This window comes from Lathamus discolor, chromosome 6, assembly GCF_037157495.1.
Source record: "Lathamus discolor isolate bLatDis1 chromosome 6, bLatDis1.hap1, whole genome shotgun sequence".
NCBI lineage: Eukaryota > Metazoa > Chordata > Aves > Psittaciformes > Psittacidae > Lathamus > Lathamus discolor.
Window position 1 is genome coordinate 91,379,646 of NC_088889.1, and position 12,852 is coordinate 91,392,497.

At 47.3% G+C, this 12,852-nt stretch overlaps 2 protein-coding genes across 8 annotated transcripts in view; one reads left to right on the forward strand and one right to left on the reverse strand.

The window, feature by feature from the left end:
- Positions 1-181: 181 nt before the first annotated feature.
- TEX47 (testis expressed 47) lies at positions 182-4,711 on the forward strand. Of its 3 annotated transcripts, none has more exons than XM_065684923.1 (6): positions 182-612; positions 1,437-1,540; positions 1,884-1,948; positions 2,747-2,945; positions 3,401-3,560; positions 3,967-4,091. In XM_065684923.1, the coding sequence occupies exons 1-6, from the start codon at positions 396-398 to the stop codon at positions 4,002-4,004; spliced, it is 783 nt and encodes a 260-aa protein (XP_065540995.1). In that variant the 5' UTR covers positions 182-395; the 3' UTR covers positions 4,005-4,091. The 3 variants fall into 3 exon arrangements, with proteins under 3 accessions (XP_065540995.1, XP_065540996.1, XP_065540997.1); XM_065684924.1 differs by having other exon boundaries at positions 3,446-3,560; XM_065684925.1 differs by lacking the exon at positions 3,401-3,560 and having other exon boundaries at positions 3,967-4,711.
- The window catches only part of ARHGAP17 (Rho GTPase activating protein 17), a 44,588-nt gene continuing 35,970 nt past the window's right edge, over positions 4,235-12,852 (reverse strand). The window contains exons 17-22 of one of the 5 annotated variants that reach the window (XM_065684917.1): positions 11,840-12,082; positions 10,054-10,214; positions 9,041-9,658; positions 8,097-8,120; positions 6,124-6,168; positions 5,037-5,123 (exon numbers count right to left, since the gene is read on the reverse strand). In XM_065684917.1, the coding sequence (XP_065540989.1) occupies positions 8,098-8,120; positions 9,041-9,658; positions 10,054-10,214; positions 11,840-12,082 (1,045 nt within the window). In that variant the 3' untranslated portion in view covers positions 5,037-5,123; positions 6,124-6,168; position 8,097. Of the gene's footprint in view, positions 5,124-6,123; positions 6,169-8,096; positions 8,121-9,040; positions 9,659-10,053; positions 10,215-11,839; positions 12,083-12,852 lie in introns of all 5 variants that reach the window. The other 4 variants (XM_065684916.1, XM_065684918.1, XM_065684915.1 and 1 more) reach the window with 4 other exon arrangements.

Genomic DNA, 12,852 nt, shown 5'->3' on the forward strand with positions numbered 1-12,852 from the left:
CTGAACCTGCAACACAATGGGGGTAAAGAGAAGGGCAGAAAGAGGGGCGTTTGGCTGTTATAAGTACTTAATTAAGCTCCTTGGGGTCAGAGCACTGCCTGAACAGTCTGGATTCGCTTGATGCGTCCAGAACCAGCAGCCACCGCCTGGCTCCCCTCTGCTTCCATGCCCGTGGCAGGTAACGCCTCCATGTGCCCAGAGGAGGCTGCTGGGCTCTGTCGGGGCAGGGAGCTGCCCCCGGGCACCCCCGAGGGATCCAACCCGGCCCAGCCGCCCCAGCATGGGGCACCCGCACCCACCCTGCCCCTGCATCAGCGGCCGCCCTGCTGCGGAGCCCCGTCCCCGGGCCGCCCGTAACGGCGACAAGAGCGAGCGCCGCTCGGGGCGCTGCGGCCATGGCGGAGGAGGCGGCGGCGCGGCCCCGGCCGGGCCCTCCGAACCTGGGCCCGCGGCGGGGAGGTGACGGCGCGGCGGGGCCGGGGCTGCCCGGCGGGGCCCTCGCGGTGCGAGCCGGCCCCCGCTCCCCTGCGCCCCGGGCCAGGCCGGGCCGGCTCCCGCTCCACAGGCTCCTGGTGCTGGCCCGCCTGGGCCGGCGATCGGCGGCGGCCGCAGGTGGGTGCCGGGGCTGCGGGGGGGGGGGGGGGCGAGCACGGCCCCATGGCAGGGCCCCGGCGCTCCGCTCCCCGCCGCGGTCATCGCCGTGGCCTAGGGCACGTCCGGGGCGGCGGGGCTGCAGCCAGGATCACCACTGCGGTGCTGCCTCTGCAGCCGGTAACCCAGCGGGGCTGCAGCAGCGGGGAGTGCAGGCATTGCCGGAGTCCGTACAGCAGGAAAAGCCTGGGCTCCGGGACCGTACAAAGGGAACTGCCACTGGGGAACCCTGCCTTAGCAAAGGAAGAGCAGTCAGGAGAAACCCGGGGCGCAGACAGGCTCCATAAACAGCCTGATGCTGTCTTGCGAGCAGTGCTCTACATAAACCCCTCCAACAGCCCATGGGTGCCCAGTGCTTTTATCTGGTGCGGAGGCTCATTAAGGTGATTTTAAACACCTGTATCAGTGAGTGCCAATGAGGAAGGACTCAGCTGCACACACCGGGCTTCCACATCACCTTTGGGGCCTGCAGGTGATGCAGCTCCAGCAGTAACGACGTAAGGACACCTTTAATGGGGATTTTAGACTTCAGCTACTGAAACATTGCGGGTTTGGGCACACTTTCAGGAGCTAATGTGAATTGCAGTGTGCTTACGTCAAGAAGAGGGTCCCATGGCAGCAACGCTTTCATGTCTCTGATTTGGTGTCCCTCCTGCATAATAGAAGCATGATCTGTGAACACGTTGTCTGTGGCAGCAGAGAGCACAGAACAGAGCGCACAGCACTAACGCTGACCTAGGGCCATAAATCACTTGACAAATTGCCATTTCCTCCTTTAAAACAAGGTTATCACAGAGAACTGCTTGAAAACATCTTAGAGGACCACGGAGGAGAACCCGTCTCAGGTCTGCTGCTTCTCTACCCCAGCCGTGTGTTCCATGTAGTGGAGGTGAGCTACATGGATTGCCTGTGTGGCCAAGTAACCTTAATGCACCCTTGTACACGTTTGGCTTCTAGATCCAGGGAACTACAGCTCTTACTAACCCATCTCTTACTCCATACGTAGGCTTAAAGACCTGACTAATGCTGGGGTGGGCTCAGGGATCCCAGCTTTGGGATTCAGGCAACTGGCCCAGACCATTATCCTGATGGAATTAGATGGCATGTTCTGTCACAACAGGAACAACCTGCTCTGTCCTCAGCACCTGTGACTGAAAGGGAAAGCCTGTGTAAGGTAGGTGATGAATTGTTTTATAGTCACAGTGAGTTTTCAATGAGCAATTCCTTTGCAGGGCTGCAGCAGCACAATCCACCTCATCATCCAAGATTTAGCATCCCTCCAAAGCCAAGGTCCAAGGTAAGTGTTTCACAGTACTATAGTACCAGAAGTGGGAGAATGCTTCTTTAAGGCTCGGCTGAACATCAGCTATGGTTGTATCAAGCTTTTCTTCTCCCACTGAATACCTGCTGACCACAGAGGAGCCGAGGTCCTCCCATCCTTTCCTGGATGCAGCGGAGGGGCTGCCAGCAGGCTCCTGCTCAGCCCTCTTGCACTACAGCCCATCTTTGAGGCACGGAGACTTCATTAATAGCCTTCACAAAACAGGAAAATTCCTTTCTTGGGAATCACTGCCATTTCTGGAGCCTGCTTTGTAAACAGTTGTAGATTTATGTACTGGAATTCCAGAAATTATCTTTAGACTGTTAGTCACTGCCCTCCAGCCTGCTATTTGCCCTTTCACAACACGACCGAACCACTCCCACAAAGTTCAGCCAGTTCTTGCCTTTAGCTTTGTTGCTCCAGGGCCCTGTGTTAATTCCCCAAAATCCAGGTTCATGAAAACTGCATCTTTTCCTCTGCTGTGAAGGGAATTCCTCTTAAAGCAAGCTGCTGTCAGGCTCCTGCGTTTGCTTATCAAATCCCTACTGCTTTTATGCTCATTTCTTCCCCTCACATCCACTCAAGACCTTTGGAGTAGTCAGAAAAGGTTTCTGCTGGCTGGCTGGGAAGCGTGCACCATGCTCTGCATGCACCATCCCCCAGCACAGCCCTAGGAATGCAAACAACAACTCACTGCTTAGTTTATGGAACTTGACCTGCTGATAAGAACTCCGTGCTGTGCTTTCGGATGGAATTCACTCTCTTCCCATGCAGTGCTTTACTCCAGGATATTAAAGTTTTAGTGGTGGCCCATGACATCCCCACCAGACTGTTCCCAGACTGGGTAGTGGCAGTAGCGACATCTCCCGTGACATGGCCATCAAGGACCATCCAGTCACAGTCGACAGCAGAGGTGGTTGCAGGGTGCCTTGCCCTCGGGCTCAAGCTGGCAGCCTCCATCCAGAGCTTTGAGGTAAGCCTCAGCTATCTGGGCTGTAAGGAACCTACCTAATTCAGCTCCAAATCCCCCCAAAACCACACAAACAAGCAGCCCCACTCGCCTTTCAAGCAGCATTTACAAGCACACACACCTGAGCAGACGGGAACAGCAGTGTTAAAGCATTACAGAACCTCATTATATTATCCCAAGTTTCTTTCTAGACCTCTGTGGGGTTATTTCATGCAGCCATTTGATTCACTAATGAATTGACCAACACAGCCAAGTGAAAGTCACTCGCTCAGCATTACCTAGCATAGTCTCTACCCCTGCTTGCTGCTGGGCACTCCTAGGACCAGAGGATTGAGCTGTGTTTAGTAAATGGGGATTAGCTCCTGCCCTGGTGCTTTGGGCATATACCCTCAGTTTTAACAGCATCATAGCCCTATGCTCTTATTGTAACTGCATGGAATGTGCTGTTTGTTACCAAGGATGACAGCGAGGATGCAACTGAGAGCATACCCACTGTTGAACAGGAGCTGCTGATCCCAGCAGAGACAATTAACTACTTGTGTAAAGCTGAGGAGTGTACCAGTCCTGAAGAGTTTCTGAGAACTTACTTAGGTCCTTCACAACCCACCCTGGACTCAGGTACCCTAGGGGCAGTTTGGGATCAGCATCAAATTTAGCGATAGAATTAGAAACTGTGGCTCCTAACACTGAATTCTGAGTTACAAGAACTTGGTACCGTGCTGGTGTAGTGCCAGAGGAAAGCAGGTCTGCAGCCAGTAGCAAGGCTCATCTTCCCTCTTACAAGCTGTCTGAACAAGGAACAATGGGGCAGCCCCCAAGATTCACACTGAGGCATCAAGACAGTAACAGCAATGTGTCTTGTTGAGGCTTGTATGAAACGCAGTTAAGCCCGAGGTCTAGATTAATAATTTCAATAAAATGTATGATGGAATATTAAGGAATTTACAGGTTAAGTAAATTAATTCAAGTAGTTGTATGAATGTTACCTGAACTGACTGCTTTCCTCTCCCTCTCTCATTCACAGAAACGGTGTGGCCTGTTCCATCTTATCTCTCCATGTGATACAGGCTGTATCCAGGGTTCCCCTCAGCAGCTGAACTCACTTTTGCTTAACATGAATATACATATTAAAAAATACATACATATTCATTCCTAGTTCCCAGTATGCTTCCAATGCCAGTCCTTCCAAGAACAAGACCAGGTGAGCTGCAAAGCCCGGGGAGTGACTGCGTCACCTTCCGCGTCCACTGGAAGTGACGCTACTCACAAACATGAATAAAGATGCCTTCAAGTTGACAAAAGACAATCTTTAATTTTATAAATGTTCACCCAAGTGAGGAACCCAAAGAGCCATTTCAAAGGTCTTTCCAAATCCAACCGATTCCAAGGAAAGCACAAACCCCACTTCCACAGCTGCATCCTGAAACAGTCGCGAGTTTCACATAAACAAAAGCAGGCTTGGTTAATACAAGTAACTATGACATAAGTAGTAAGTACTGATCGTTAAGTAGCAATGAAATGATTAAAGATACAGTGAGTTTCCTTCTACAGTATGACAGTCCTTCAAGGCACTAAAATACATCCACAGTTTCGACCAGGCGACCGATAACCCGCGGTCGCCACCAGCACTCTGGCTTTTTTTGGTTCATGGTTTAAAAAGAATCTGCAGCAAATCAGTGAGGGAATGTCTCTTGCAACGCAGCTCCTTGTAATGGCTAAGAACTAGGAATAAAAGTCTAACCGTGACATTAAAAAGATTATTTCCATAATACATGCACTTTAAATAACTAATGTTCTGCTGCTTCTGGAATCTCTGCCAATACCACCTGTATCAGCAGCAATTACGCTTCCTATGCACATTTCTGCAGTAAGTGGTTCCTTCCATCCAGGATTCTGAAAACCATTGTTGAGACACAGATCATTAAACTTCTTCTGACTGGCTAAATCCCCTTCCCAGCTCTACACAGTCCTGCCACAGCGTCAAAAGAAGCTTTTCACCGTTGGGTTTTCCCACCAGGAGAGGAACCTGTAAGGACTTGGGCAGTTTCCACTACAGAGCAGTGCTTTCTGTATCATTGTCAACATCGAGCACGAGGTGGTTGTGCAGCTCTTTGCTCGCTGTCTCTGGGAGAGGCTCTGAAGAAGGGGGTTGAAGTGGTTCTTGGGTACTGGGATTAGAGTCTGCACAAAAAACCAAGAGCAAGTTTAGCAGGCTGGCCAGTGACCTCTCGTCACTGCTGCATTGCTGGGGCATTTCCTTAGGAAGAAAAGGGAAAGATCAACAAAGGCTTTTCAAACAGAGGGCTGGCACACGTGTGCACACATGGACACAGAAAGGTTAAGCTAAACTCAAAAGCTCAGGACTTGCTTCTCCTACACACCTTTTTTACTCTGGTACATAATAAGAGATTCATTCTGAAGACTGGAAGGCAGAGAGTAGGATTTAGTATCAGATTCCTCCATGCCCCTTACGAGTGATACCTTACTCCAGGCTTTGACATCAAAGCACAACGGTCCCTCAGCAAATAAATTTGGCACCTAAATCCTCAGCCACATAACCACCACCTACCACCTTTAGAAGGAACAGCAGTATGTCTGGTGTCAGAAGGAGGCACTGCCACAAGAAGAAGAAACTACTTAAACCCCTTTCCTGTGTGTACCAGGGAACATCTTTGCCTCTTCTGAGGGGAGGGAGAGGCACTGTGTTCTAACACCTAACAGCACTGGGGGTTACCTTGGATTTTCACTTAAAGTACCATTCGAAAGGTGTATTCCAGCTTTATGTGCAGGTATTGAAGTTCTCCCTACCATGACTGAAGAATGAATCGGAAAAGTAGGTAACAGAGGGTGAAGAGACACAGGGGAGAGAATTTGACACAACAGTGTAGCTATCAAATACAAAATGAACCTCTCTATAAACATGGATTTCTAGATAGGATTTCCTGTACATGGAATAAATACAATATGAAACTGGCCAGTGACAACGTGAACATTCTAGTCTCCAACACTTTTAGTACGTTAATGTAAGAGCAAGCATCAAACAGCCATTCCTGGTGCATGCCACGCTAACGGTAATGCAAGCAAGCAGTGTTACTGGGGACGGGTTAGTAGTGAGCGTGAGCACACACATGATGATTGTGAATTAGCAACATTTGGGGCCAATCATATGCCTTTTCCTTACCATTTAATTTTCCAATACAGTTCCTACTGAATGCAGGTCAAACATCTAGATTATTTAATAAAACTTTTGATTAGAATATTCTTCTCTAGGCCTTAGCACTTTAACACCATTAATAGAACTTGAGGCATTATTAAAGTCCAGCACGTGGACAAAGGAACTCAACAGTATCCTGAAAGCCATGCACAATTCCTGTTCAGGTACTTCTGGCAACTTGATTTTGGCTTCCATTATTCCCATCTTTTTCAAGGTTAGAATTAAACCCAGCTAATTGTCATTGTGAATTAGGTAAGTCAGTCTATAGTAAGTGCTGGTATGTGCATGTGTAAATGTTAGAGCAGATACTCATGTAATATGCAGTGGTGTTAATTCAGAACAAATATTAATCCTTTAAAAAGTGATCCACCTGGAAAAGGTGTTGATCCTGCACTAGTGTGCTGCTATAGGTAAGCCTGGTATCACTTCAACTGCTCCCCAAGGGGTTATTTTGCAAAACACTTCATTTCCTAGGCTCCTCTATCAGCTTTGCTAGGGAACCCTTTGCCAGCAGCTCTCCTGTGCATGTCTGCCTGCACAGCAGCTTTCATTGCTGTGGTTTTACTGAACGCAGCTTCATGGCCAACTTGCCATGGCTGCACTTCAAAGGAGTGATAGGAAGTCTCTCCAGTTTTAGCACTGTTTAATTTCAACACTGTTGATGTCAGTATTTTTCTATATGCACCCAGTTGTGTGCCTCCGTTTGAGCTGTAGCTCAGCTGAAAGGGAGTCAGGGCTACATCCTAGCTCTGGACACAGCCTCAGTTGTGCCCATCACTCCCCCTGGCAGATCCTGGCCTTGGAGAACTTAAACTCCACCAGCACACCAGCTGGGTGTTGGTCTGAAGGCAGCTATTTCTCCATTTACACTGGGGGAACCAAACCCTGCTCATCTGCTGGCACAAAAGCCATTTCCTTGGCCAGACAAATTCCCAGATGCTGTCAACCTAGGAAACGTGACTTAGAAATTAAGGCTCTTTCCTTGAAGTTTGACTCATCAGCACAGTTCCCAGTCTTAACTTACAAGTGCTGTAAAGAGCCAGAGCCCAGCCTTATTTCTGAATTCAGCTGGGCAATAAATTGCCCATAAACTACACTGTAAAGATACTGACAAAAACAACTTCAATCAGGAAAAGACCTATTTTAAGCAGCAAACCTGCTTTTCAGTTGCTCAAGCAGATCATTTACTGCCAGCTTCTCTAAAACTAAAACTATTTTCAACTTGACTCTCAATCCTAATTTGTGTCCTTCCTGTAAGCACTCAAATCTTGAGATAACTCAGGAGTGCAGCCTCAATTCTTTGAGCCTGTCATGCAGTTGGTACCTTCGAAAGGCACCATCTCTAACCCACTGTAAATGAATAGGAAGATTAATAATGTGCTGTTTGGCAGCTGCGACTGAGCAGACTGGTGCTATTAGTGAGGCTGGAGCTGACAGGATGCTACACATGCCAGAAGGCAGATGCTGCCGGGTGCTCTTCTGCAAAAGGGTTTAGTCACATGAACATGTATTTTGCCAAATAAATTCCAAGTAGTTCCTAATAGCTGAAAACCTGAAGTGAAAACTACCTTAAACTGCAATCATAAACCACTGGATTGGAGGAAAACCCATCAGCTTTGGTATTTACCTGCACTGATGAGAATAAAGCTGTCTTAAAAGGTAACTGCTTCACTTGTGGACATGTACTTCCTGTGTGAAGTGTTACTCCCTTCATTGTAGGTATTTTCACAACTTAAGGACTACCTTTATGTTCACAGGACTATTAAAATCAAGCAGCTCAGGTCTTAAAATCTCTTCTGAACAGAATGATATGTAGTAATGAGGTAACACAGAGTTGACAGCACATATTCCAAAGCACATATACAAAATAAAGCTACAAAGAAAAGTATTGCTGTGCAGGAGCATTTGAGCTTGTATTGCATGGTTCTGTAAGTACAAACCTTATTCGCAGTAACCAGCCCCACCTGTGAAGGCATCGGGGGTAAAGCTGTTAGGCAACAGAATTTATACTTGGCATTCCAATACATTAGTCCTAGTCTAGAGAAGCTGCAGAGCCATTGGAAAGTTTAAACCATTATTAAATGTAAGGTGATTTAAAAGCATTATTAGTCTCCTACATTTATCATCTCTTCCTTTAGTATTTCCTATAATAAGCAGAGACTCGGCAGAATATGAGATCTACTTTTAACTGTCCTCAGTAGTTACTTTTTCCCCACCAAGACTTAAATTAACCCTACCAAACTAGTAACTAAAAGCTTCACGAAGTTCCTGTGAGTAGGAGTTTCTCTTTGCAAATGTCTCACCAAAAGGAGGCTGCATTTAAAATATGAAGATCAATCTACAAATTAACCCAAGACACAGAATTCAGTGTATGTGATTCCTCAGCTTCTGGATGTCCAGCTTAAAGCCCATCAGAAGACTTTGTCCTCACAAAGTAAAACATGTGCTTTGTTAGGATCTTGTCTACTAGAATGTGTATCAGTGACCACTGAAGCGATTTTCTTATCTTCTGTATGTGCTATCCTTGTGTATCCTTGGCTACATCCTCTCCCTCCTCCAAATATTTGCTTTTTGGCAACAGCTGTATAAGCATAGTTGAGCCTGCCACGATGCTGAGCCTGGAGAAAGCCCCAGAGAGTTGGTTGCTATAATAGTGCTCTGCTTCCAAAGCAGGAAGAAAAATTAAGCAAGCTGATCTACACTTCCCCCAAAACCCTTCTGCACAGAATGGGTGGTGGGCATTTTAACTGGAGACGAGTAATTTAGTATTTTAACTGTTACTTGCGCCTCTCGGTCCCTCCCCCTGAGATTTACAGCTACAGGCATCACATTTTCTACATTTCCGCTCCCTGAGGTGGCACTGAACATGGAAGAATCCACTCACCTGTTACAATTTTGGAAGCTGTTTGGGTGGGATTTGCAATAATACCATCTCCAGCCAGCTGAGAAGGAGGATGAGGTGGAGGGGGGACGCTAGGTCTGTTTCTGGGTTTCGGTACTGGCCGTGGCCTCGGCAGTGTACCACTCTGAGGTAGAGAGTGAGACTGGGAGGTTTCTGGAGTAGCTGGCTGTGGCTGTGCCGCTGGGGAACTGCCATTGTGTTTTCCTAGAGGGGGTGTATCGGGCGGTGTCGGGGTCTGTGGAGGAGTGTAGCAGGGCTGCTCTGGTCCGTGCTCACTGCTGGGTGCAGCAGGAGGAGATGCTTGACTGTTAGATTTGGGCTGCAGTGGAGGAGTAGCCTGTGTTGGGGGCTGTGGTGGTGGATGGCTGGGAGCCTGGATTGGGGAAAGGCTGCTGGAGTATCTCCGAGGTGCAGAGACCTGGGAAGTGGAGGTCTGGGCTGCTCCTTGGGTTGCATGTTGAGCAGGAGGGGATGAGCTTCTGGCAGGTGGCTTTGGAGACACAGACGGTGGCTGAGCAGCAGCGGCAGAGCTTTGGCTTCCTGGCTGCCCCGGTGGCGGGTTGGCCGGCTTAGGGGGGGCTGGTGCGGGCTTCTTAACAGCTGGTAAGAGAAGAGGTGACATTTCATGGTCATGGACTGTGAAACCAAACTGCTGAGGGAGAAATCGGTAACACAAAGGAACTCACAGGTAGGTTGGCAAAGTAAAATGGTGCATTACTAAATAAGGCAATAGGAAGCTACAGAAACGTGCACTCAGGCTTTACAGATCAATGGCCTTTGAGTGAGTTTGTTCAACAGCACTAGTAACGTTACTACAAGCATTCATGAAAGAGCCCAAAGCCAAAGATGCACTACAGCTAGGCCTCAGTGAAATGCAAGTGAATTAAATCATTATCTGCTATAAAGGCAGAGACACCATTACAGGTATTTTAGCAAGCACTTATGCAGTACATGAGGAATTAGATCTTATTGGAAAACCAAAGGAAGAAACACACTTCTCCTCATGAGATGGGGACTGGGACATGCCGAATTCTGTGGCTGATTGACAGGGAGTTGATTAACGCAGCTGGCTGGCTGGCTCTGGGCAGCGGCATGCCCGCCGTTCCTCACGGGTGGAGGAGTAGCTGCAGATGTGTTGTCCTTCGATTTTGAGGTGCTGAAAAGTAAGCATCTTATATTAGAAAGTGACTGAAAAGTGCCCAGATCAGCTGCACCCACTCAGGCTAACACTGTGAACTCTGCTATGATTCTGACCCTCCAACACTTCCACAAACTGCTGTTGTTTCCTCCCAGACCTACCACTGCTACAGCTCCTCAGATCAGTGCCAAGTCGGCTTTAAGCAAGCCTGTATAAAAGATTCGTTACCAAAATCAAATCAGGAATCCACGTAGTTCTGCACTGTCACAGTACCTGTCTGACTGCAACAACCAGGAGCACAGTCTCCCACTCCTGGTGCATCTGCAATCCTTTATACCTGGCTCTATACCTTTAGACCTTTATAAGCTGGAGTTAAACTTTCACCTTGCTGGGAGACCAGAACTTGTCTCAAGGAAGCAACCCCTGCAAAACCTTCGAGATTCAGATTAGGGAAGTCAGCTCTTCCTGACCCTTAGCTATGAAGAACTGTGAGGAAACACAGCACTTGAGTGAGCACCAGCTGAGAGGGTACTGGGCAGTGCCCCCCCTTCTCTTGCTCACACTTGCAGTCCTTACTCATTTCTCTCATCTTTTGCAGCATCTTACTTGTCTCAAAAGGAGTGACTTTCAAGGACTTTTACTGGCACATTGCAGCTCTAGGTTCTCCAGATGCCATCAGTAAATTGCAAGTACTTGAACCCAGAGCCCGTGCAGATTTTAAATGCAGCTTTTCAACTCAAGGTTTCGTTTTCACTGCCTCTCCCACAAGAAGTATCTGTGGAGGAAGCCTCAGTCTCCAGGGGATTTCTGAACAAGCTGTTTCTGTAGAAGCATCACCAGGGAACAAAAGCTGTGTGTAAAACAAGAGTCGGTGCTGCCTTACTCCACAGTGCTGTTTCACCACGAGATGCTGTGTGAGAGGCTGATGCTTGGAGAGCGCTCAGCCTTTACATGTGGTTTCTTCTCTCTCATACCACACAAATGTTGAAAGCAAAGCACTGCTTTCACCATACATGAAAGGGAAAGTCAAGGCTACTGCAATTAGCCCAGGTATACTAATAACTGGGGACATAATTGCACAGTTTCAGTAGTAACAAAGTACCAAACAACCCGTATACATGCTTATCCTATAGAAAATAATAGTGAAATATGATAAATCAACTTCCTGTTTTCTACCAAGTCTGGTCATCGCTAACACTTGCTACAGACAAAAGAGACATATCCAGATAACATGCACGAGAAACAACAAATAAGACCAACAGGTTTCTAGTATTGCCACTGGTAGGTTTTGTTCTTTCAGCAGCAAACTGATAGTCGCTGTGTGGCCACCTCTAGAGTGTGACTTGGAAAGGTCATCATGGGTAGAAGCACAGACTTTTCTTAGTATTTTTCATCATTTTTCCCTCCAGGAATTCTCTTATATTAGAAGACCAATTCTGGAACACACAGAACAATGTATGTTATTTTAGAGGAACAGTGTGTGGCAAACAGCTCCTGCATAGTGCTTCTGCCCATGCCTGAAAAGTCTTTACACTTCTGCCACTTAGAGGAGGTGCCTTGTGAGGCAGATCCAGTTGACGCATCAGTTTGCTGCTGCAGCAGCCTGCTAATAAGCCCTTGCCAGCAGAAGCCATGCCTCTTACCTGACATCCTCATTTCCTTGACTTTGTAACTGTTCTGCTGTGCCAGCAGAGAGAGCAAAACCAGCACCCACTGGGCTTGTTTCAGCCACAGAAGCTTGGGAGTGCTGCTCCGCTCCTGGCTGAGCCAGCACGCCAGCCTCGGTGGGTGGAAGTGGCGGCTGGAAAGCTGGGGATGTGTGCTTTCTATTTATAGTGCCACATCTCCGAGGGTTCGCTTGGAAGTCCATAACCTTGACACCAAAGCTACAGAAAGAAGAGAGAGTAAACACACCACGCCAGCCAACACCAGGTAACTAAAGCAACAGGACAACTGGATGTTATAACCCACAAAGACAAGTGCAACCCCTGTTGCTTGGCATGCAAAGCAGCAACAAGGAAAGCTGAAACTTTCTGCATAGAACACCATTAATGTTAAGACATGCAGCACTATTTGGCTTCTCCACACAGAGGGGTAAGCTAAACATACGTGGAACAAACTACTCAATTACATTTGAAGACAGACACTGATGACAATGAGGTCAAACTAGTCAAAATCAGTAATTTTACACATAAATACATCCATTTCCTTACATACCAGAGTACCTCCTCACTGAATATATCTTGCCACATGAATTTTGTTTCTATTACACACTAAGCTGCAGTACAGATTTCGAGACAGACAAGGAAAGGCACTGGATATACGCTATGATTTGTGTTTAATGGGAAGCTAAGGATAAATGGACTAAAATTCTAACGGATTTTAGAATGCATACAGCACATTCAGTCTAGGGTTTAATTTTATTCCTGTGTTAAGAACAGTGATTTTCTTCTTCCTGGGTCAGTGCTGTGAATTTGCATGTGGCTAGCCATAGTTAACATTCAGTAACAACATTTGCATCAACAGCTAAAACCAAAACAGCACATCACTTGAATATTCATGGTATGAGTGATAATAAATGAACATTACACTACGTGTTATATGGGAAAACAACACGTTTTGGGTGTATTTTTAGCATTCTACTGTTTGCTGTGGT